This window comes from Oxyura jamaicensis, chromosome 8 (assembly GCF_011077185.1).
Source record: "Oxyura jamaicensis isolate SHBP4307 breed ruddy duck chromosome 8, BPBGC_Ojam_1.0, whole genome shotgun sequence".
In the NCBI taxonomy this organism is placed as follows: Eukaryota; Metazoa; Chordata; class Aves; order Anseriformes; family Anatidae; genus Oxyura; species Oxyura jamaicensis.
The window spans coordinates 29,742,755-29,765,742 of NC_048900.1; the positions used below are offsets into that span (position 1 = coordinate 29,742,755).

A 22,988-nucleotide genomic window follows, 5' to 3' on the forward strand; every position below is an offset into this window, starting at 1 on the left:
AACAGCGATTTTGAGGCCAAGTTTCCTCTAGCCCAGAAACCCTGCTGGAGCTGCTAAAGGATTGCAGCGGCAATGGCATCCAAACCACTGTGTTTTATGAAACATTCCAGTTTTCAGAAGATGGTGTTTTTTCTAAGACAATTCTCCTCAAAAAAAAAAAAAATATATATATATATATATAAATGTCTCATTTAGCTGTAATTATTGGGGTGATTTAAATGCCTTATAAAGATTTCTTTGAGCCTAAAGGCTGGGAGGTAAGATCTGACTGAGTACAGTAACAATGCATTTCACCCTCCTGATCTCCTGATCTCCTGAAAGACCAGCTTTGTGTTGTATTCAGGCAATGTGATACCCACAAGTTTCTGGGAGAGATTATTGTTCTGTTGCTTTATTTGTTTTTATGTACAGCACAGTCTGGTCTCCAACGGCTTTTCGTCTAAGAGCTGCTAAAATAGAGCTGGGTACTGCTGTTTTGGGGAGGGAGGGTCGTATGTTAAGATGGAGCTCTTTCTGGTGGCCGAATGTTCTTAGGGCACTTTCCTGGGCATCTGGCCGTTTGTGTGGCTGTGGGAGTTGGTCAGGTGTAAGGGGTAGAATAAAGAAGTAGTCAAACTTTTCAGAAACCAGTTAATGTCGGGGGTTGTCCCCAAGGTACGGTGAGATTCTCCTTTGCTGTAAGGCCTTTAATTATAAGGGAAATCCTGTTCAAAGGCTTATAATACTTCTGTGGTTGTAATAAAATATCCTGCAAAACCAGGTAGTGAAATCTCAGTGGGCAAATCTCAATCTCTTTCTCGTTTCATTCTTCTTTTCCTTTAGTGCCCAGCTGTCATTGACATTCCTTAAACAAATCCTCTTCTGCCAATTTCAGTCTGCACTGATGTGGAGCAATGAGAGATCTGCTGGAGGTTCATCAGATCTTGCCGGCATGCAGCGGCCCAACGCTGAGCAAACCTTTGCACAGCTTTTTGTTTTATCTGCTGGCTGCCAGCCTCACTACCAGCAGGCTGAAAACTGAATTCGGGTGAAGCATTCAAACCATTAGGGTGGTGAAAGCTCCCATTGCTCGTGGTAGCAATTATTCAAGAGAATATATAATATTAATAACCTAAGGTATTAGAAACGAAGTGTGGGTACTGGAAGGGGAAGGAAAAACTATTTGTGGCCTCTGCATGATGGATTTGTCTCCTGTCTCAAGCTCTCTTTCATCCATGTGAAAAGTTCTCTCTCCATATGTGACCCCATCTTCCTGCCCCTTTCCTGTGGGCTCCTCAATCAGAAGGACTTGGCACCTTTGCCTTTTTGCCTAACAAAGTGGACATTTTCCCTGGCCCTCGGTGACATGATGTACTGAGACTAGGGATGTGCCTTTTGCAGGGGTTCGATGTGAGCTACAGAAGCCCAGGACTGGGCCCTGGGGCTGTGTGGTGGCCCACTTGCTGCCCATCCCTCCCCATCGCTGCCCCAGCTATGAACCGGCCAGTAGCTCAATTTCCTTCCCCAGTGTATCTACAAATCTTCCAGTTTCACAAACAGCTCAGTGATTATGGGGTGCCACTCCTTCCACTGGGAATGGTATCCTGCCTCCCTGGGGCTGGCCCAGCGGGCCTGCTCCTGGGGGACCATCAGGAGCAGCATGCTCCGGGAGCAGCCGTGCTAAAACAGGCTTCTCTGGTGAAGGGCCCATGAAAATCAGCATGGATGAGCAGTTTAGAAGGGCCACCCGGTGCCATCAGCTGTAATCAGCCAGTGTTGTGAGCGCTGTGACCACGAGCCCCATGACGAAGGGGTGCGTGAGGCCTGAGGGAGCCGTGCCCACCCTGAGCTCGCAGTGCCGTGCGTTGCTGCAGGGACGTGTCAGTCTCCCGCAGTCAACATAAGCATTTACCCAGGGCTTCCACAGCCTTCAGGAGAACCAGCGGTTTCAGTCCTGGGGCATGTGTTTATTCAGTCTAGTAAAAACATTAAAAATGGGAATAAATCTGTATTGACCCAAGCTGCTCTCACTACTGCCACACGGTACAAAACCTTCCGAAGGAGTTTTCCTATAAAGATAACATCGCTGCACAACCCGCTTGCATGTAGTTACCTACCTGGTCGCAATTTGCGTTCCTTCATCACAAAATCATTAAGTGCAGGGAAGAAGATTATAAGGTGTTACATTATTTATCCTGATAATTAAAAACATGCACGACACTTGAGCTTTGGCTGTTCAAAGCAGTAACCCTGGGCGAGTTCAAATACTGTAAAAGGAGTTAATCATCGATTTCAGAAAGTGTCAAGTTTATTGATCTTGTTAGCAGGAAAATATATGTGTGGCTACCTCAGTGGGGAAGGAAAGCAGCTATCTGACTTGTTGTTAGTTGGATGCTGTTATTGATGCTTGAGCCCACAACGATCCACGTTAAGCAAAAATTAATCGCAAACGTTACCCTGCCATGGCTTTCCAGGCAAATGTCTTATGTCAGTAAACATACTTAAAATAAATACATTTTCTCTCAGTCGTGATTTTGCTCGAGATGAATGGAGACATTCTTTTGCCACAGTGCTGCCCGGCAATTAGCACCAAGAGCGCTTAGCAAGGCGATCTCCTTCCCGGGTTCACAGCTAGTTTGGAGATTTGGAGATTTCAGAGGTGAGAAGAGACTGGTGCAGTCCTCCACCTACCCAGCCTGGGTAATGGCAGTGGTAGTTAGTTTTTCTCCCCCTCAGTTATGTTTCAGATCTTTCTTTTGACTTAACTGGAACACATCCCTGCAAAAAAATAAGCATCACGTTGATTTTATGTGCTTAACTTCTGCACAGGTTTGTGCTGTTGAAGTCAAATGCCTTTATAAGATTCTAAATATACAAACGTTGTTATCTTTACATGTCAACTCTTGACTTTGCCAAAGCCCGTCTGAGAGGTCTCCTTTCCAGAAACCCCTGGGAGCTGCCACCGGCTCTGTTACCGCCTCAAATCCGTTCTTGTTTGGGCTTCATTTCAGTCATTGCACTGTTTTGTCTTCGACGGTGTAGGGCTAGCAGACGTGGAGTCACTGGGGTCTTTCCATGACGTGTGTGGGTATCAGCAGAGCCAGAGCTTTCAGGAGGTTTGTTAAGTCAACAGCCATGAAAAGATCATGGAAAAGTTGCCTGAGATTCAAGCTCTCTTGACCTGCGTATGTTTAAAAGATCAGATTTTAGTAGCTGCTATCCAACATTTCCTGTAGTTACTTTTGGAATAGAAACTGTTTTGTTGTATTTATGTGATAAGGCGATGTTATGTAAATCACTTTTGCATTTTATCTGCACTGTTATTCCACCATTTCCACCGTGTGAAAAGGAGATAGGAATTATTGAATAATCCCTTAATCTCAAAGCACTAAAAGCATGGTAAAGCCCTTTTTTTCTTCATTTAAGTGAGTTTTAGAAATCTCCTTGATGACTTCTGGTTCTCATGGCAATTTTTAGCATTTATTTAAGATTTGGCGGTGTTGATTTTTCCTCCTCAATGGATGCAAATTAACCGGGGCAGAACCAGCAGGTGAGGATTTGGTCTTCAGTGAGTGTAGTCTTTTGCAGATTTGAAATGAGCAAAAGATAATGAGAGAAAATATGATTTTAGCAATGATAAAGGCAGAGGAATGATCTGGAGAATGTTTGCTTGCACTGGGAGCTGGGTTTGAGGCTGTAGCTGGCATCAGGAGCTGCCACTGTTTCGGATTCTGGTCTCAGTTTATGGGGATAAGCCCAGAGCAACTCCATGGATGTCTGCGGAGCTGCTCCATACTTTTCCTCAGTGTGAGTAACACAGGAATGTTACACCATCCCTGGCATGTCAGGAGCTTTTATGGGACAAAATCGACAGTCACGGTCTTGGCGAAATTAAGCTCCTTGGCTGGGTAAAAGGAGCAACAGTGTACAAATACTGGTGTTTCCTTAGATTTTCATCTCACACGTGCTATGCATAAATCACTTTGCTGCATGGATTGTGCGTGTGCATGGCTTTTTAAATGATGTTTGGCTTAATCCTCACTTAATTTTTTATGCAGTTGTGAAATGCATGTTTTATATTACCACACCATGATAAGAGTTAGTATTGATACAAACCAGCATTTCACCTACTCAAAGATAAAAACCAGCTTTTAGATTTGATAAAGTGCAACTGTAAAAGTATGCCAGGACAGGCTTTATTAAAGCAAGGTTTTAGAAAATTCTCTGAGCTACTTTTATCTTAAATAATATTTTTCCAGTGAGGGAATGCATTGATATAATTCATAACATACATATAACCTTATCGATACCAATTAATTTCAGAGGTACGGCTGAAATGTTGTGTCACGCTGTTCAGCCAGGCCGTGCTGAGGCTGGAAGCAGGTAGGAAAGCTGGCAGACACCACTCTGCAAAGTGGTGCAGCTGGATGCTGGAAGGACCCTGAGCATACTCCACGTCCAAGCACACAAACAACTGATGGCAAATTGCTTAGAGATTTGTGATCCAATCACCGTGGCAGGTTATCCTAATTACTTCTAATGCAAAACTCAGTCAAATTAGTATTTGCAGTTGCTGACACACTGGAATTATAAAATAAAACCAAATAAAACATTTGGGATAGTTTTAGTTGTTGGTAACTGTGATCTCATTGCATATCTTGAAAACTTGGACAAAAATGTGTAACTTTTCCTCTTCTGCCACATGAATCAGAAGAAATGTGGCTTTGGTGTGGAGAGCAGGAAAGTGGTTTTATATTTTTTATTTTTTTTTCTACCTTGAATGCCAGCTATTGGCTGCAAATGAACTGTAAAATGGCATTATCTTACATGTTTCGTACAAACACCTTATTGCAAACAAGCTGGGCTTTTCTTTGGGTTGCTCGGACAAGCATTTGAAGCTTGCAGTGTTTCTAACTGTTTGGCCTTGCAAAATCTGCCGTGTTTCCTTCTTTATTTACTGCAATGAAACAAAAAACGAAAAAATAAATAAACAACTAAGGGAGGTGAGAATTTGCTTCTTTCAGTGCTGCTGCCAGAAAATAGAACGGGAGGTGTGTTGGAACGTTCTCTCTTTTGGGGTAGTAGGAGAAAATGACAGTGACTGCCTCTTGTCCACGAACAGAAGGTTTAGGAAGGATCTGGTCCATCTCTGAGTAGAAAGCTGCTATTTTTATGTGGCTCTTCCTTCAAATCAGGCTTTTCATAATTTAGGCTAGGCGCCTTTCTCAAGGCTAGCTGAAATATGAATCTGCTGGTCCCGAGCCCAGTAACTGAAGTGTGGTTGCTTCACGCTGCTCTGTGCAGCTTACGTAGCGAGGCATAATGCTTTCAAAGAAAACAAACAAGTTCCCTCTGCCTTATCCTGTTACCGTTGGGGAGTGGATGGACAGATCTTAATTTTCACTGAAGCATATTTTCACTCGTGTTTGTTGTGTTAAGAATGAGTTTCTTATCTCAAAAGCAATCTTTTTCACAAGACATTCTCAGATTAATATAACTCGTGGTGCCCTTTAAAGCAGACTAGCTATTCCCAGCTGAGCAGCCTCTATTTATGTGTGTCTGTCAGTAGCAGAATTTATGATAGACCTGCAAGTTATGTGAACTTTGAATGTTTTCACAGTTGTTAAACTTGACCAAGTATTTCAATAAGACTAACTGCTTAAAATGGTTTTGGACTTACCAGCTACCCCCAGCTGAAGTATGACCATTATGCTCATAAACCCAGCAATCCCCAGACTGCTCGTCGGCGGACAAAAACGCTGCATTTGTACCTGGACATAACTCTGAGGAAAACCCTTCAGAAAAAATGTGTTTTCCGCTCATTTTTTTAAAGGAGTCTGGGATTTCAGGTCACCCGTTTCCACGTAGTTGCTCTCCATCCACTGTCCTTCCTTTGCAAGGGGACCACATATGTGCATTTCAGGGCTTGACTTTCCGTGTCCAGAGGAACAAGGCTACACGCCTGTGAAATCAGTTATCTGCAACTCGTGTCTGACCTAGGAGTGGGGCATCCAACAGCAGTGCAAAGAGCTGAGCAGGTACCGGGCTCGTGCATTTGGTACCGGCATGCTCGTGCACGTGAGCCATCACGCACAGCGTGTGCCCCAACATCCCTCTGGGCAGAGCTCAGCAGCTTCAACAGGGTCTTTATAAGCTTTTATTAAACAAAAGGAGAAGTAAAATAGCTAAGGTTTGCAGTGAGCTTGTGCTTCTGGTGGTTAATCTTATTTTTTGTAGTGATTGGAGACTGTAGTCGCTATTGATGGGTGCAAATTTTTGGTCAAATAATAGTTTAAACAAGCAAACATTATACGTATTATTTTTAATTAACTTCTGCTGAGGCATGTGTTTCACTTTTAATTCAAGTGTCAGATTTGTGAAGTCTGTTTTTCATCATGCTTAAGGTTAAAATATTAGGTCACCAGAAGAAAGGCTTACTTGAGTCACAGAAGACAAATTAAATGTTAGAAGGAAGGAGAAGGGAGGGAGGAGCAGAAAGAAAGGGAAAAAAAAAAAAAAAAAAAAAAAGGCTGTGACTTAAGAAAATAAGGTAGAGCAGGAAAAGGTTAGTGAGAGATAAAATGGGCTGCAGAAGTCCTGCAACTCCTTTTGTAGTGTTCGGTGTTTTGGAGCCATGCAAGATTTCGTATCAGTTACAAATAGCTCAGAGCTGTACTTGCAGTGACCTGAGGCCGAGGGAAGAGTGGGATGTTGCCTTCTTCTGTTGTCCCTGTGGGCAACAAACAATCTGCAGTGGTTTTATCAAGGAACAAGTCAGGTCTTTTAGGTGCTTGGCTGGAGAGTAGGAGATTTGGGTGCCGTTCAGCGGGAGAAAAAGCAAAAAATTCATAGGATGGAAAAGTAGCTTGAAAATGAAGAGAGTTCCCCACGTTATTGAAATGGTCTGTGTGTTAATGCCATAAAAAGCACCTTTTGCTTTGGGTTAACTGTTCTCATTTGTGATGTTCTCATTTATGAATGCATGTTATTTCCTATGTGTGCTGGAAGACCCGACAGTCGTGTTGCAAGAGTTGGTGTGTGCTGCTCAGCAGCAGCAAAATCTCTTGCAGAACACTCGGGCAGTTTCAGTTGTCAGCGATGAATAAGCAGTTGTGAGACAGACAGGAATCATTAGCAAGGCTAAATGGAAAATTTTAAATGTTAATTTTTCCTATGAAAAGGACATCTGACAAAGGAGATTTAACGTAAGGCAAACAAAAAGGTGTTACTTAAGACCTTGTTATTATTCTCACTCTCTTCTGTGATTAACAGGGGTTCAAAGCGCCCTTTTCCCTGCTGTTTTCTCAAGCCAGCACTCCTCGGAGGACCCAGCTCCTTATGCAGTAAAGCCAGGTTATGCCACGCATTTGGTGTAAAGAGACCTGCTCGTGTGGTATCAGTTGCATGAACACTCACTCAGAGGCCCCATTATGCCTGTAAAGGGGCAGTTAAATATCTGGGAATAAAGCCCTTAATGTCCAGATGAAGCAGTTTGGAAGGTGTCTGAACCCTGACTGTATTTCTGCTAGATGTAAAGTTTCTTTTTTTTTCCAAAATACATTGCAGAGGTGCGCTTTTCTGTAAATTTTGAGGGGAAAAGAGTCAGATCTGTGGGGAAGAAGCACACAACGTAATCTATTTTATAGCTGAATGAAATCTAAACAACCGCCTTAACTTCATCACTAAATAATGAATAAATTCCGTGATACTGGGGACTTTTATCTGACAAGAGGCAGAATACAATCTAAGAGCGCACTTTGTGACCTGGCTGGCTCTTTGTGCTCCTGCGTCTATCCCCCTGGGAGAGCCCCGAGAGGCAGGAGGGTGTTGTTTTCCCATTTCTGTGCAAAAAAAAGTGCCGGTCTCATGCCACAGCACTAATTCTCCCCCGTGGCAGGATGGAGAACGGTCTCCAGGGGTTATCAGCATCCCGGCCAGATGGGTCACTCGGGTGGTTGTGGTGCACGTGAAAGGAGGAGGTGGTTGTGAGGAGCTCCCTTGGATTCAGATCCTTGGCATTACTCGTGCACAGCAAGCTGCACCAAGGCACGGTGGTGGGCTGGGGGGCTGCTGGGCTGTTTGGGGCTTACTTTTGGGGACTGTCCTACAGTTTGGGGGTTACTTTCCGGCCACAAAGGAGACGAGTGTGGGTGTGACGTGGTCTGGTCCTGTCCAGCTGTTCCCCAGGGCCATCAGACGGAGGAATGAGCCCTGGCAGGGCCGCCAGGCAGCCTGGTATTGCTCACGCAGCCGATTTATGGGGTGCTGCCGATGATCGCTCCATCAAAAGCTCCTTATCTAGAGCTAATGCCTGATGAGAGGCGGATAAGTGATGTGTGTGTGAGATCATCGCAGCTCCTTGAGAGGGTCCAGGAAGAGGGGGGGTGTTTTGCTGTGCAGCACAGAGGTCTGATAGAGGAGGCAACATTCAGCACTCGTAATCTTACCCTGCTCTTCAGAAACATTTTACATTTTTCCCCCTGCGTCTCGAAACTTCGACAAAGCGACCTTCCAAACGTAACCTTAAAATAGCTTTGTCAAACAAACCGTGAGTGCGAGAGGTTTCCTGCCATTCCCATAACTGCGAGCATATGACTTGCCGTTCATCTTGCCTAATGATGTCAGAGATCTGCCAGCAGCGATCCAAACGCTCGCACCAGGGTCGGTCCCTAACCAGCTGCAGCTGCCGAGCAGGCGCTGCCGCCTCTCGCACTCGCAGGAATGCCTCTCGACTTCGCAGGGGGAGTTTTGGTAGTGAGGGATTGTTATAAAGTGTTTAAGAGGAGAAAAAGAGTGAATCTCGGAGGCTGACGTCCCAGCTAATTTATTTATTTTTGGTCGATATTTAAATCAAGTTCGTGGCCACCGTTACTGAGCTCTTCCAGGCAGCTCTTGCTTTCCAAAAGTGAGTGATGTTGATAGAGACGCTGTAAAACTTTCTTACGATGACAAAATAAAACAAGCAGTCATGAATTGGTGCATCCTTGCCAAGGGATTAATTGCCTGAGAGACGTATTTTATTAAGCTTTCAAAGGAGATTCTGTGGTGCTGCCCGGCTCTGGATAGCGGGAACCGCGTCAGCTCCCCCCAGCGCCATTCCTGTCCCTGCACAAATCTTCCTCCTCAGCAGCCCCGGGAGCACTCAGGACAGCGTTTGTGGGCCTGGGAGATGTAGGGGAGTCAGGGCATTTTGGCTCTCCTAGTTTTAACAGGGAATGGCTTGAATGTGGCCTCAGAGCTGGGCCGCTCGGTGCCACCCCATGTGCTAAGCCATGCACAACAGCAGCCAAAACTCGCGTTCATTTTTGATGCTTTATCCATCTGGAGGCATCACGTTAAAGCAGCTATCAGTGCAGACTGGGAAAGAGCAAATCACCGAGTAAAATAGCTCCTCAGACAGACCGTGTTTGCTCACTTAATTATTTTTTGATTATTTTGGGCAAGGAGGCGTATCAGTGGTGCTGTGGGGCTCTGTAAGTTCGGTGAGGATGAAGCCCAGCATTATTCATTTTTTATTTTATACCTCTGGGTTTCTAGTGACCCAGCTAAGCCCTCGCTGCCCCGTGACTTTAAAGGGGTGTCAAAACACCAATAGCTTATATTACACAGGACTTCTGCTTAAATTACACAGTGACGTGCAAGTCTGGGCAATTCTCTTCTTTTTGCAAAGCAAAATGCAGCCTTGGCGTTTCTGAAATATTGTTATGAAACAGAGCCAACGTGTTCCCACTTTCAAAGTCAGGCACAAGCAACTGGTTTTTGCTCTTTGGAAAGTATGACAGGATATTATTCATCTGTTTGCTTTAAGGGCTATCTGCCAAGTAAAAACTCCTTACCTTTTCTTCTGGGTGAAGCTGGAACATGAGAATGGAACAGAACGCAATTTATTTAACAATGTAAAAATAATTTATATGGCATCAGTGCATGTACATAGGGTGTATGTGATACACGTAGCAATAAAAAAGTATCGATACACCTTTTAATTAATTGCAAAAATTGCTGGAGCAACTCTCTTCCCTCCCTGCCGTCACCCATTGGCATTCGTTATGAACTCGGCTCCTCCAGAGCAGCACCCTCCGTAACCCTGGCTTTGGGTTGCAGGTTGGTAGGTGTAAAGCAGTAAGCGGGACCCTTGTGGTGCTGCTCTCGAGGACACGGGCGGTCTGTGTAGGGCTGATGAAGCCAAACCGAGCCTCCCGCCCCCTCTTCTGTTGTCCGCTGCAGCAAGCAGCAGATTTTCATTGGGAGAGAAGGGCATAAAGCACTCGGTTGTCTGAACTGGGCAACGTCGGCTGCCTTTTCCCATCAGTGCTCCGCTGCTGGATATAAATTATCTAGATAAACAGCTCTGACTAGTTTCGTGCTACAGTTAAAAAATTAAAAAAAAAAAAAATTAAGACAAAACGCCTTTCACTTTGTAAGTGAAAAAAACGTCTGGAGAGTCTTCACACAGAGCCAAAGCTATTCCATCTCCACGGGGCAGATCTCAGAGAATACCGCGTTTATTTGCTTCTATCTCCAGATCAGTCAGTGGTCCCACAGCCGTCAGGCTTTGCACACACACCTTAATCCCGTGCTGGCTTTACATTGCCATCTTCCCCTGTCACTGAACGTTACGATGCCGCTTCCCCTGCTGCTGTTTTAATGAAATCCTCGCTTCCTCTCTGGACGTTCACCTATTTACATTGCTGTCAGTTAAAGATTTGCTTACCAAAATAATGGTAATCCAACAATCCCATCTAAGCATCTAACTAAGCTAAGTATAAATATATATTGGAGTGTGCTGGCGTTGGAAAAAGCATCAGGAGGGAGAGCGGTGCTCTTACCTCTTGTCTGGGGATGGTCAAAGCACTTGGGACTTCGTCTTGCCCTGTCCTACATCTTTCATCTGTCCATTTTCAAGATTTTGCCCATATCAGTATTTTTTGCGTGTCTTTCTCGTTACATACTCATGCAAATCCTTCTTAAAGAAAAAAAAAAAAAAAAAGGAAAAAAAGAAAAAAATCCATGGGGTGTGGTAGAAATGACTGCACGATTACTCCATCTTTGGAATATGTATTTTTAATAAATTGGCTATTGTAAAAATAAATACAACATGATCTCACAAGGTCCAGCCTTTCTATTAATTTATTAAATCTTTCTAAGTGAACTCCTATTGAAGTCTGGTAACAAAACTTAAGCTAAACCAAGTTCCTGGCCCAGTTGTTGACGTTTGCTGGGAATGTTGTTTAGATGTGAGCAATTTCTGGTGGTTTAGAAAAAGACAGAGAAAGAAAAGGCGGTGTGTTGGGAAGTGGGCCTTGACGGAAGGTGGAATGGTTTGTATTTACAAACCAGCCTGTGCAGGGACATGTTTGGCAGAGGTGGGGACCACGCATCCCTCCAGCTGTAAGCGTGTGAGGATAAGAAACAAATTGTGGATTGATTGTGGTCATTGCGCATTGATCGTGGGTGACCGGGAATACTGCCGGCAGAGCAGGACCTCGCAGTGCAGCTGGGTCATGCTGAGAAAGCCCATGGCAGGGGATGAGCAGAAGCACGAATTTGCACCAGCCTTTCTCTGGTGTGGGGTTATTTTCTTATTTTCTTACCATTTCAGGATGTGGCGAGCTGCTGGTGACCCAGAGCAGACAGATGTAACTATTGCTAGCACAAAACAAAGGCGAGCTAACGAGGGGAAAATGAACCCAAGTGGTGACAGCCAGTTCTTAGTCCGTTGTTTGCAAATTTACTTTCTGCCGTGACTTTTTCTCTCCTGGAGCTGTGCAGGTGCCCCTTGCCAGGTGACACCTTTGCCATCTTCCTAGCACTCTCAGTAACCAGCAGAAGGAAGCTGCTCGACTTCGGGGGGTAGGAAGACGCGGCGCCTTGTGTTTTCTGCGGGCTCTGGGTGAGGTCAGGTCGTGGCGTCGAGTTGGCAAACACCCGCCAAAGCTCCCGTGCTGTCTTCTGTAAACTTGGAGCCATCAGATATTTAAAGGCACCTGAGTATTGTGTAACTTCAGTCACTGGTGCTGTTATGCGTGAAGCCAGAGGCATTGTTGCACGGGGAGCTGCAGCGGGATCTGAAGCAGTGGGCAAGCTCCAAAATAAACACCAAGGCTGGTCTAGCAAACCGAGTGGAAACCAAATTTGAAAAGAAATAATCTTAAAACATGCAAGTGCTGTATCATCTATCAGGGATTAAAATCCAGGATTCTCCTTTTTTCGTGTCTTTGTGAGGGCTTTACGGGGTGTGGGAAGTGGGAGAGGTGGGGGCAGCCCCCAGACCCCAAGCCCCAGCTGGGAGGAGCGCGGTGGCTGCTGCAAGCTCGGCAGAGAATTTGCTCAGGTGGTGAAGTCCATCCCAGTCAGCAATGCCTGCGGGCTTGGATTGACTCCCATTTCATTAGGACTTGAGCTCATCCGTTAATTTTAACACATGAACTGCTGCATCAGGCCTACCTTACCTCCTGCCAGAGCCACAGGGCCCCATCCTTTAGCCATGGTAGGATGGTATCGGGACCACGATGCGGATGTTTGAGCAGTGACGCTGCGATTCCCTTACAAAACTCATCCGATGTATGCAGTATGTGAATCGTGTAGAAGGAGTCACAATCTGCCTTCATCCCAAGAACCAGAGCCGCGTTTTAGCACCAGCCACCAGAGCGGCTGCCAGTTGGCAGCGGGAGGTGAGGAATGCATGTAAGCCGGGTCTGAGCTCTGCGGCTCTGTGTCAGGCTACGGCTCGGCTTTGGGGCAGGTTTACTGCCGTTTCTGCACCCCCACTGCTGGATGAAAGCTCTGGCAAGCAGAGGGTGCTCAGCCTCAGCTGTAGTTCAGTGGGGAACAGTCTTAGAGGGAGAGCTGGCAGCTGTCCCCAAATGAGGCCGTGTGGGGACTGCCAGGCCGCAGGGGTGTCTCCAGCCTGGGTAGTGCTGGGTACAGCTTCGGTGGCTTGTCGGGGAAGGTAGGGATGCCCAGGGAGCCTCTAGACATTATGTGGAAAATTTTCCATCCTGAGCCATCTTAGAGAAAAGAGAAAGAAGGCACATGGAGGGTAACGAGCTCACAGGGGGCAGATATCATTTAGAGGTGCAAGAGAGGATTTCTTGTGGTACGAAGGACGATACAGAAACGGAGCCAGGGAGTGCCGTGTGGCCACTGGTGTTTGCTGCCAAGCACGTGCCAGTAACTTCATCGCGAGGATGTTACCAACACATCCCATCAGCACTCCATCAGAGGGAGGTGCTGTTTGAACTCCTGGTAGCTGCCAGGAGCAAGAGGTGAAGCTCGCGGCCTGGTGCCCCCAGGAACACCTCCTAACATCCATGACCTGACTGAGCAGAGACCAGGGCACTTCACATCTGGTGTCTCGGGGGTATTCCTGTCCCACTCCACTGTTCCTGTTCCTTTGTCTCATTTTTCCTTCTGCTCCATTTTGGAGCTGTCTTCCAAGACAATTCAGAGCAGTGCCTGCTCCATGTGAGCCACTAATCTTACGTCTTACCTCTGCAAACTCTGCTCTGGCATGCAGCCCTGGCAGGGAGAAGCTTCAGGATCCGAGCTCTCCTCTTTCCTCTAATCTTCACCTTCTGAGATAATCTCCCAAATCCTGCTCCTCGGGGCATTTCCATCAAGGTAAGCTGGTGGCCGTGCTCACAGCAATCCTTGCTGCTGCAGCTATTTCAGTTAAATCTTCTTTAGTTCAAAGGTGAACCTCGGTGTGAGGTGAATTTGCTGATGTTAATTGCATTCCTCCCGGTTTTGTCTTCGCTAATTGTGTGCTTAAATTGCGCTGCTTGGATCGCCTTCGAGAGCAGTTGCTGTTAGGTGTAGTGCCCAAGTTTAATCCCGTAACAAATTATAACACAATTTAATAAATAAGGATAAAAACCAAACTGTTAATAAATAAATAATGATGTGTATCCTCTTGGGGGGTTAATTGATTAAAAGATGGAGAATTAGCCTCCCGTGCCTGCGGGGAATGAAAAACCACATTGTGGTTTTTCAGTCCAGGTTTCAGCGGCTGCTCCTCTCCAAGAACCATCGTGGTGCTTGTGCCAGAGCCGATTCCATGCAGAAGCACGTGGCTGTGCTCGGGTCTGTTCCCCTCTCGGTGTCTGTGCTGCCCAGAACCCGAGGCAGCTCAGCCTTTCTCTAGCTAATGAGGAGTTGAATTGGCAGATTAGAGGTTGTGCTTTTGCAATCCAGTTTTCAATGTGCTTGGGAACATCTTGGGACCATCATCCAGCCTGGAGCCCTTCCCACTGATTTCTCAGCTGATGCGGGATGGCTGGGGAAGGTTTCCATCCCTCCCAGCCTGCTTCCCCACCCCCTGTCTTCACAGTCATAAATTACCGCCGCTAATTCCCGGTTCCTAGCTCCTCCGTGTGAACTTCAAGCAACGCTGCGTGAGTCCTGGGACCGTGCTCTGGAGCCGGTAGCTGCAGAGGGCCGGGAGATGCTTGGGGTGTCCTGGAAGGCGATCCCAGCACTTCTTCCCGCTAATCCCATTAGCTCGCCCTGGCCGCTGTGTCAGGGCACTGGGAGCCCGGCCGCTGGGCTGGCCGCTGGCTCTAAGCCCCGCACACAATGAGTGGGTGACTTCAAAGAGGCTAAATGCAATTTGCATTTCCAAGCTCTCACAGCCAAGGTCTTCAGGAGGGGATGAAAGTGTCTTTTGTTAAGCCTAATGGCAGAGTTGATTAAAAAAGCTGTGATTTTTCCCTATTAGTGACATAGTCTGATTCCACTGTTATGCTTTTGGCAGCTGGGGGAGGATGAATTTTGGGGGAAAAAAAGTACACAAAGTGACCTGTTGCCTACCCAGCTATGATCGTACCTAGGGGTATTCCCATATCACTTATTAATATTTCCAATATCAATTATTTCCTAATTTGAGATCTAAATGGGAGGGTCTTGGAAGGAATAACAGAATTAGGAAATTTTCATTAAGCTTCTCCATTTGCTGTGGCCTCATCAGAGCTGCGGAGTCTGTTCAGAAAACAGGTCCCAGATATCTCCAACCAGATCCTCGCAGCGAGAAGGTAACAGGGCTGATGGACCCACCGGAGGCGTGTTGCAGTGACCACGTATGCTCAGATCCTCCTCAGAGCATCCGTAGGGCTCTGCGGTGTGCAGCAGCGAGCTGCTGCTTATCTCTTCAACACAAGCAGTGACTGCTCTGGTGTGCAGAGGCTCGGTAATTTCCTTTCTTTGCTCTGTTTGAAGAATATTGGCAAATAATTTCACATCTGGATTTCTGTATTAAATGTCTCCTATAGTGTATAAAACAAAGCACCTAATGAAAGAAATCTGTCTGTTTAACTCCTGTTTTAGCTTCGGCTCTGTTTTAGCAATAGCTGTTGCCGCGCCGGTGGGGGCTGAGGAAACATTTCCTATGGCAGGGTAGCAGCGCCGGGAGGGGGTGATTCTTTGTATGCTCCTTTAATTCTGTCTCTGCTCGCCTGACTCTTCCTGCTGTGCTTATCACCATTAAGTATAAGTTTGGTTCGCAAATAGAAAACAACATCTTAGCTGCCTTAAATAAATGTAATTTCATTTTTCCTGGCAGTTCATGTTTCCTCTTCTGTGCAAGGCTGGGTATATTCCTGGATGTAACCTCCTCCTTCCTGCAAAAAATAATCGCAGACAACATAGTAATAACAAAATAATTCAGACAACATTCGTGCGTGTTCTTCCTAACCCAAAACGCCGTTACCTGATTTCGTGATGCAGCTGAAAACTCAAGCTGTTGCATATTCCTGATATTCACTTGGAAATCCTTTGCGAGCCACTGAAAACTACCTGCAGCGCCGTGGGAATCCTCTAAGGTTAAAACTGTCGCGGGCACAAAGGCCGGGCCGTGCCCTCTGCACCACCTAAAGACCATATAATCCCTTATCACAGGCTCTTAATGAAGGCGAGGGCGGCGTGCGGGCTCCCGCGCCGGGCAAGCAGCCCCAGAACGAATCGCCGGCTGCGAGACAAACGCGGCGAGCCCCTCGCGTCGGCCGCGGATAATGCGAGTGCCAGCTCCCCGGAGGGACATTCTGGTGCAAAATCGCATGTGAAACGTTTCACTCTTTTGTGTTTTATGATTGATTTCAGTGACGAGTATGAAGAGGACGGGTTTTGCCAGCCCTACCGGGGGATCGCTTGTGCGCGGTTTATTGGAAACAGGACCATTTATATGGAGTCTTTGCATATGCAAGGTGAAATAGAAAATCAGATTACAGGTGGGTAAAAAATGCACTCGCCTCTTTCCCAAGAAGCTTTTTCCCCAAAGCTGCTAAAGTTTCATAAACCGCAGTGCTATTTTTATGTGCTCTTTATCCTCTCTTGCTGTGAGCTCCCCATCAAAGCTTGCCTGAGACCCCTGCGCTGCGCAGTGTCAGGGGAGGGAGCCGTCTGGAGAGGGAAGATTTGAACAGCCTCATGTCTCTGCTGGCCCACTTAACCCAAAGAAGCTACAAAAGTGATTTTCCGAGGAGCAGGGGCTGTGTATTTACAGCTCCTGGGAGTGGCTCAATGCCAGGCTGCCCTGGGCTGCTGTTACCCAAGCAGGTTTTAAATGTGCAATTTAAAAGCATGAAATTTTGACAAGTGGCTTGTGATGGTAGGAAAGCTGTCATTTTTCACAAAGCTACAGGTTTTGTCATTGGGCAGCCTGCAAGCACTTTATTTCTCACTTGTTGGGCCAAAAGCATCCCAATATTCTATGACCTTGTAAGCCATTATAAATTACTTGGGGAAAAAATGTATAATTAGGTTTGGGGTTTTGGTAACATGCTTAACGTTATGCCAGTGTTGAAAACCAGATGTTTTTTCTCTGTCAGCGAAATCAGCATCATTAATAACTTTTAATGTAATTAGTGCTGTGTATTTCTACAAGGCTGGTTCGTCACCTGGCTGTCTGAAAATAATAGTCGCAATGGGAAGGGAGGGTTATACTGGGAAGGCGAGAGCACGGGAGCAAAATTCCCACCGGGTTAGGTAAGATCCTTTTGTATATTTTACAGCTGCCTTCACCATGATTGGCACTTCCAGCCATTTGTCGGATAAATGCTCCCAGTTTGCTATTCCTTCGCTCTGCCATTACGCCTTCCCCTACTGCGACGAGACTTCGCCGGCTCCGAAGCCACGAGACCTGTGCCGCGACGAGTGTGAAATTCTGGAAAACGTCCTGTGTCAGACAGAGTATATTTTTGCAAGGTCTAATCCCATGATCCTGATGAGATTAAAGCTGCCCAACTGCGAGGATCTGCCCCAGCCAGATAGTCCTGAAGCCGTCAATTGTATCCGGATTGGGATTCCCATGGCAGATCCCATAAATAAAAGTAAGTGAAAACCGGTGCAGAAAATACCGTGGTGGAGACCGTGAGGCTGCTTGTGCCTCAGTGCTGGAGCTAGTGCTGGGCTTTGGAAGCACACAGGCGCGGCGCTGTTGCATTAGTGTACTCCCACGCTTCTGCCCTAGCCAGTCTTGCGTGGGTTGAAATTCAGAAATATTGTTTCAGTGCTCCACTGACCTTGGTCTTTGGTCAGGCTGGGCTGCAGCCTGCTCCCAATCTTTAGCCATCTGAACAGGCAAATATAAAACGTGGCTCCCACAAGCTCTCCACCTTCCTATGAAAATAATGGCTGCGATTCAGATTCCCACTGTAGTTTTTACTTCTTTTGTGTATCTTATATTAAAAACGCTTGGCATAGGCTGTTTTCATTACAGAAGCATAAGCTTTAAATCCTCCCAGGAATGTGAATGCAAAGCAGGCCCCGCGTTGCAGCCGCAGCAAATTGGGAACCCGTGCTCCTGAGCTGGCCTTGCCGGCCTCGGGCCAGCAGAAGCACACGGGGGGCTTGGTGCCCACCCCGCCCGGCCGCCGTCTGTCTCACCGTGACCGATCCTTGCCTTGAACTTATTTATTTTTCTTTTCAGATCACAAATGCTACAACAGCACAGGGGTGGACTACCGGGGCACGGTGAGCGTGACAAGGTCGGGGCGGCAGTGCCAGCCGTGGAACTCGCAGTACCCCCACACGCACACCTTCACCGCCATCAGGTATCCGGAGCTCAACGGGGGGCACTCCTACTGCCGCAACCCCGGGAACCAGAAGGATGCCCCGTGGTGCTTCACCTTGGACGAGAACTTTAAGTCCGAGCTTTGCGACGTCCCGGCCTGTGGTAATTACTGCCTTTTTTTATGTCTCACTTTGAGAGAAAAAGGGAATCTGGCTCGCCCCCTCTGTACAGCCCTCCTGCAAGCCCGGAGCCCGCAGGAGCTGTGTGCCCAGTGTCTTTTTCGAATCCCTGCAAAGAGAGCTCTAGGAAAGGATAAATGCAGTGCTTGTAGCCGAAGCCACAGCATCCAGTGCAGGAAATCCCCCTGCTCCAGGGAGGCCTATGAGCACTTACTGCCCGTGCCACTGGCGCAGGGTTGGCGTGAAAATATTTTACTAAGGAATACCTGAGCACTCCCCAGGAGGTGGTGGGGCAGCCTGAGCATCCCAGGCTTTCCAGGTTGCCATTCCGATCAGTATGACTCCTTAATCCAAACGAAATCGGATCAGAGAAGTTGTGCTGCTGATGCTGATCCGCAAAGCAGTTAACAAAACATTCTACTTTTTGCTTGGTTTAGTAAGAACCATTTTAATGAATGCAAACATCACTTAACAGAGCTCAGGCCTTGTTTAAAAAATAGAGACGAGTTTGCCAGATACTTTCAGCTGCCTTTTAGGTTGGTGTTTACCAAACTGCCCTGGCTGTGCTTTGGTTTTGCAAAATGAACAAAAACTCAGATTCAGCTCACATTTAGTTTGCTTTTCTGAGACCCAGGGTAAGTGGATGGAAGACCTGAACAAATGGTTCCTAATCGTTTATCCCGCATTAAAAAACAGCAGTATCAATAGCGTGCCAAGAAAACATACAGCTATTTGCATGGTCATGCCAGAAATGTGTGCAGAAATGTTCTGGAAATCCGCAGAAGAAAGTTTCACACAAAAATTTCATGTTGCCTCCAAATTGTGACAGTACCAGTACCTTTCCCCTTGGAAAGGAGATAGCTTTTGATGTTACTGTTCGATAGCCAGAACCAAATTAAATTATTTCTGGTTATGGTTATGAACATTCCTGCAGTGAGACATGTGCTGAGCCTGCTCCAAAGTCTTTTTCAATTAATGGAAAGATGGGAATCGATGCCAAAGTGGGATCTAAATTATGTTCCTAGTGAAAGAATAGACTGGGGAAAGGCAGACAGTTTGGGATATATCCCATGCATCGCAAGCCTTCTCTAAAATTCATACATACTTTTCAGAGTCTTGTATCTCTTTTCATGTTATTTCAGTGCATATAAGTTATTTTTCTTCATAATTAGGCACAGTGATTGACTGTACAAGAGTACTTTAAGCTATATAAACTCTCCCAGAGCCCTGCTGCAGCCCTTCACTACAGGAACCTGGGTCTAGGCAGCAGTCAGCAGGACTCCCCGTAGGGTCTGGTCAGCGCTGGGCTCTCTGCCCCAGGAGCTGCATGGCTCCCGGGCTGGTCTGGGTAAGAAAACATGGCTCGGCCCCGGGGACCTCGGGCAGCTCAGGCAGGGCAAGCTCAGGGGTCTCTGGTGCCACTGAGCTCGCAGCATGCCACAGCACTGTCAGTCTGTTTCAGCCACGTGCAGTTTGTGTTTTCTACATTTTGTTTCCCACAGGGCATCAGGATAATGGGGTAGTTGAGAGCTGAGGAGGGGGAGCTGCTTCCAAGGGCTGCTCTGGATGGGCTCTGAGATCCTGGGACTGTTTTGGTCTTTTGATCTGAGATAGCTGGAAGCAGAACGCTTTTGGCCGTGTTGCAAAAGTTTCTGATTTGAACATTTTACTAGATAATAAATGAGATAGGCTGGCTGGCTGGAGGAATTCCTAACAAGGGTTTTAATTACTTCTCACCACTGCCTTACATGGTACTCGCTGTACAGCCGAGTGATATGGGATTGTTATTTTAAACACAGACAAATAGAAGTATATCAGGTGAGCGCTAATTTAATTGTTAAATGCCAATCTGCATATTAAAACCCAGATACCACATGGGACTTGCATTCTGCTGGTTTTGCACTGGCTGAAAGAGCCATTTCAGGCACAGTTTAATAAGTATTGTGCATTCGGCCTCACCAGGACATGCCTAGATGGGAAATGAGTTTAATTGGGGTGGCTCCCAAGAAACCTATTAACCTAATGAGGCTTCATGGCAAGGGCTGCTACTTAATAAGAATAATAATTTCCTTTGACTGGAATAGCTCAGGTGATGAACTAGTGCCCAGGTCTCCATCTGCCTCATGCTGCTGCTTTCTTTTCCTTTCATCAACTGTATCTTTCGGTTGTCTCACAATCTGTAAGAGATTTGTTTCGTAAAAGCTTGTCAGCCTGAATATAGGAAGATCTGAAACATGGAGCAAGTTAAGAATGAGGCTTGGCAAAGAAAAGAAAATATGATAAGGTTTTGAAAGAGAGGGAAAGGCGCTGCATGTCTGTGCTAGAGGATGGCAACTCATGGAAGACACCCGCTGATGGCAGTGGAGTGGGGAAGGTAGAAGGGACAACTTGGTCTTTACACCCCTGGGCACGAGAGAGCCTCTCACCTGCTTGTGGCACAGCGATCTGTGCAGGCTGCTGGGTAGAGCTGGATGTTCACTGCAGATGGGGTGAGAGCACACACCGTCCTGCTGGGCACAGGGACACGGCAAAGGGGACCCTGCTTTGGTCCCTCTTGTGCCCCAAGGAAATGTTTGGACAACCTCCCCTCACAATTGAAAACCAGGTGGCACAGCTTAGTATAGAAAGAACCGTCGCAAAGGAGCCCGTGGGGGAGCAGGACGGGGTGAGCCTGTCAGTAGAGAGGGGCCGCGTCGAGTGACTTTCAGAAACATTTGAACTTTGCCTCTGTCAGCATTTGAGCCAAACCAAGCTTCAGACTGAGTGTATGTTTAATTAAGTGCATAAAGGAGATCTGTGTGGGCCATTAAGCATTTCTACAAATGCAGCTTGGAAAACACAGACAAACTGAAATGGCTCTGCATGAATAACAAAACAGTCCCCATCCTGCCAGAATCTGCTCGGCCTGATGTTGCTGCAGATTTTCCAGCACCCCTCTCAAAACAAGTGGGCAGCAGCAGCCGGTCCCGCAGCTCCAGGTGATCTTCAAAGTCCCTGGGGTGCCCTACAGCGGGTGTGTTAACCTGTGTGTAATTACACCCTCAATTTTTGGATGCTGCCGGGAAATGTCAGAGCAAAGCACGCTTCAGTGGCCTCGTGCTCAGAGCTGTGTGCTTGGACAGCATCTTTGTCAACACAGGCAGGTGCTGCATGAATACAAGGGTGTTTTCTCCTTTCCAAAGCCTCTCCCTCCTCCTGCACCACACCTTTCCCCTAAGCAACAAGCTCTGTGAACCCGTAGGTATCTGGAGAGAGGTGTCTGTCAGATGTCCTTGCTGGGCAGTGGTAGAAGAGGGTTTCATACCACGTAGTGGTATCCAGCTACTTCATAACCATAAGTAGGTTTGATCTGACATGCTGCAGTGAAATTGTTCCTGGCCTTGTTGGTGTATCTTCCATCCTGTGCTCCTGCAGAAACGTTACTCAACCAAATGAGCTGCTCTGTTATTATTGAAGAGGGTGGATTGCAGCAGTACTACCTGGATGTTTTATTCTTAATACCTCTAGTTGACCCAGGGGTGTATTCAACTGTGTGGATACTTCACTCACTGTTTGATTTTTCCCCTGAACCAGATTCTAAGGATTCCAAGGAAAAGAACAAAATGGAAATCCTCTATATCCTGGTGCCGAGTGTGACCATTCCCCTGGCCATAGCCTTGCTCTTCTTCTTCATCTGCATCTGTCGCAACAATCAGAAGTCATCCTCCCCTCCAGTTCAACGACAGCCTAAACATGTAAGAGGACAAAATGTGGAGATGTCAATGCTCAATGCCTATAAACCAAAGGTAAGCCTGCAGCTCATTTCTGCTTCGGTGTTTGCTGCCTCTGAGGGCAGGGAGTGAAATCCTTTATCGATTTAGTGCTGAAATGTTAAGCTGATTTCCAACTTGAGGTTTCTGTTGGCTGGTGCCTTTATTTCTTGGAAGGACTTTGCTTGTCAGCAGCATAGCAAGTGTCATGCTGGGCCTAATTCCTGCATGTCCATGTGTCTGCATATATAGGAGCTGGAGCTGTTATGGGAAAAAAGGCAGCCCATTCCTGAATTACCTCCAGATTCCTTCACTTATTTGGAGGCCTTTTTTAAGTCAGAAAGTAGTACAGATATGATTCAGCATTTTCTCGAGAGTTTTTTCCTGGATCTGCTGTAGTCATATATCACCTTCACTCAGCTGAAATCACTCTGGAAAGATTTGTTCCTTGTTTTTTCAGGCCATTTCAGACTTACCTGATTTCTCAGTTAAAAGAGAAATTAGCACAGCAGAGGCCAAGGATCTGCCTCTAGCACTGGCCAGCACAGCTGGTGCAGAGCTGCTCTTGGTGCTGTTGTTTTGCTTCACTCTAGTCCCCGGTTCATGAAGCGTTTTTAAAACCATTTCAGACTGAAGCATGATTAACCATGAGCTTCTTGTTTGTGGGCTGGGCAGTCAATTTGCAAACCTGTACCTGTCACCCACTTGGGGGCTGTAAATGCCTTCTGCCACCTACAGGCAGAATAATGCCCTGGAAAGATGGTTTAATTGTCTCGTTTTTCACACAATGCCAATTCTTCAACAGCTTGGTGGAGATTGTTCTTTTGAAGCATTTTGGAGTGAAAATCAACATGTACAAGTAATTAGAATAGAAAGACAGTAGAGTGTGGTATCTGAAACAGTCAGACATGCCTTTGGGCAAGATGTTATTTTTGTGGGGAAATGACATGGTAAAATTAACCCAAATTTGATTTTTATTGAAGCTTCAGCCATGTGAACTCTAAGCATTGATTCTTCAGATTTTGCTGTTTTTTTCTTTAAGTATTGCTGTTGTAGGTATTCTTTCTACAGTGCAGG

General features: G+C 46.5%; 1 protein-coding gene across 7 annotated transcripts in view; it reads left to right on the forward strand.

The window, feature by feature from the left end:
- The window catches only part of ROR1 (receptor tyrosine kinase like orphan receptor 1), a 151,543-nt gene that overhangs the window by 122,704 nt on the left and 5,851 nt on the right, over positions 1 to 22,988 (forward strand). For all 7 annotated transcript variants that reach the window (XM_035333802.1, XM_035333807.1, XM_035333803.1 and 4 more), the window contains 4 exons: positions 16,072 to 16,199; positions 16,983 to 17,300; positions 17,900 to 18,145; positions 21,736 to 21,947. In XM_035333802.1, the coding sequence (XP_035189693.1) occupies positions 16,072 to 16,199; positions 16,983 to 17,300; positions 17,900 to 18,145; positions 21,736 to 21,947 (904 nt within the window). The remainder of the gene's footprint in view (positions 1 to 16,071; positions 16,200 to 16,982; positions 17,301 to 17,899; positions 18,146 to 21,735; positions 21,948 to 22,988) is intronic.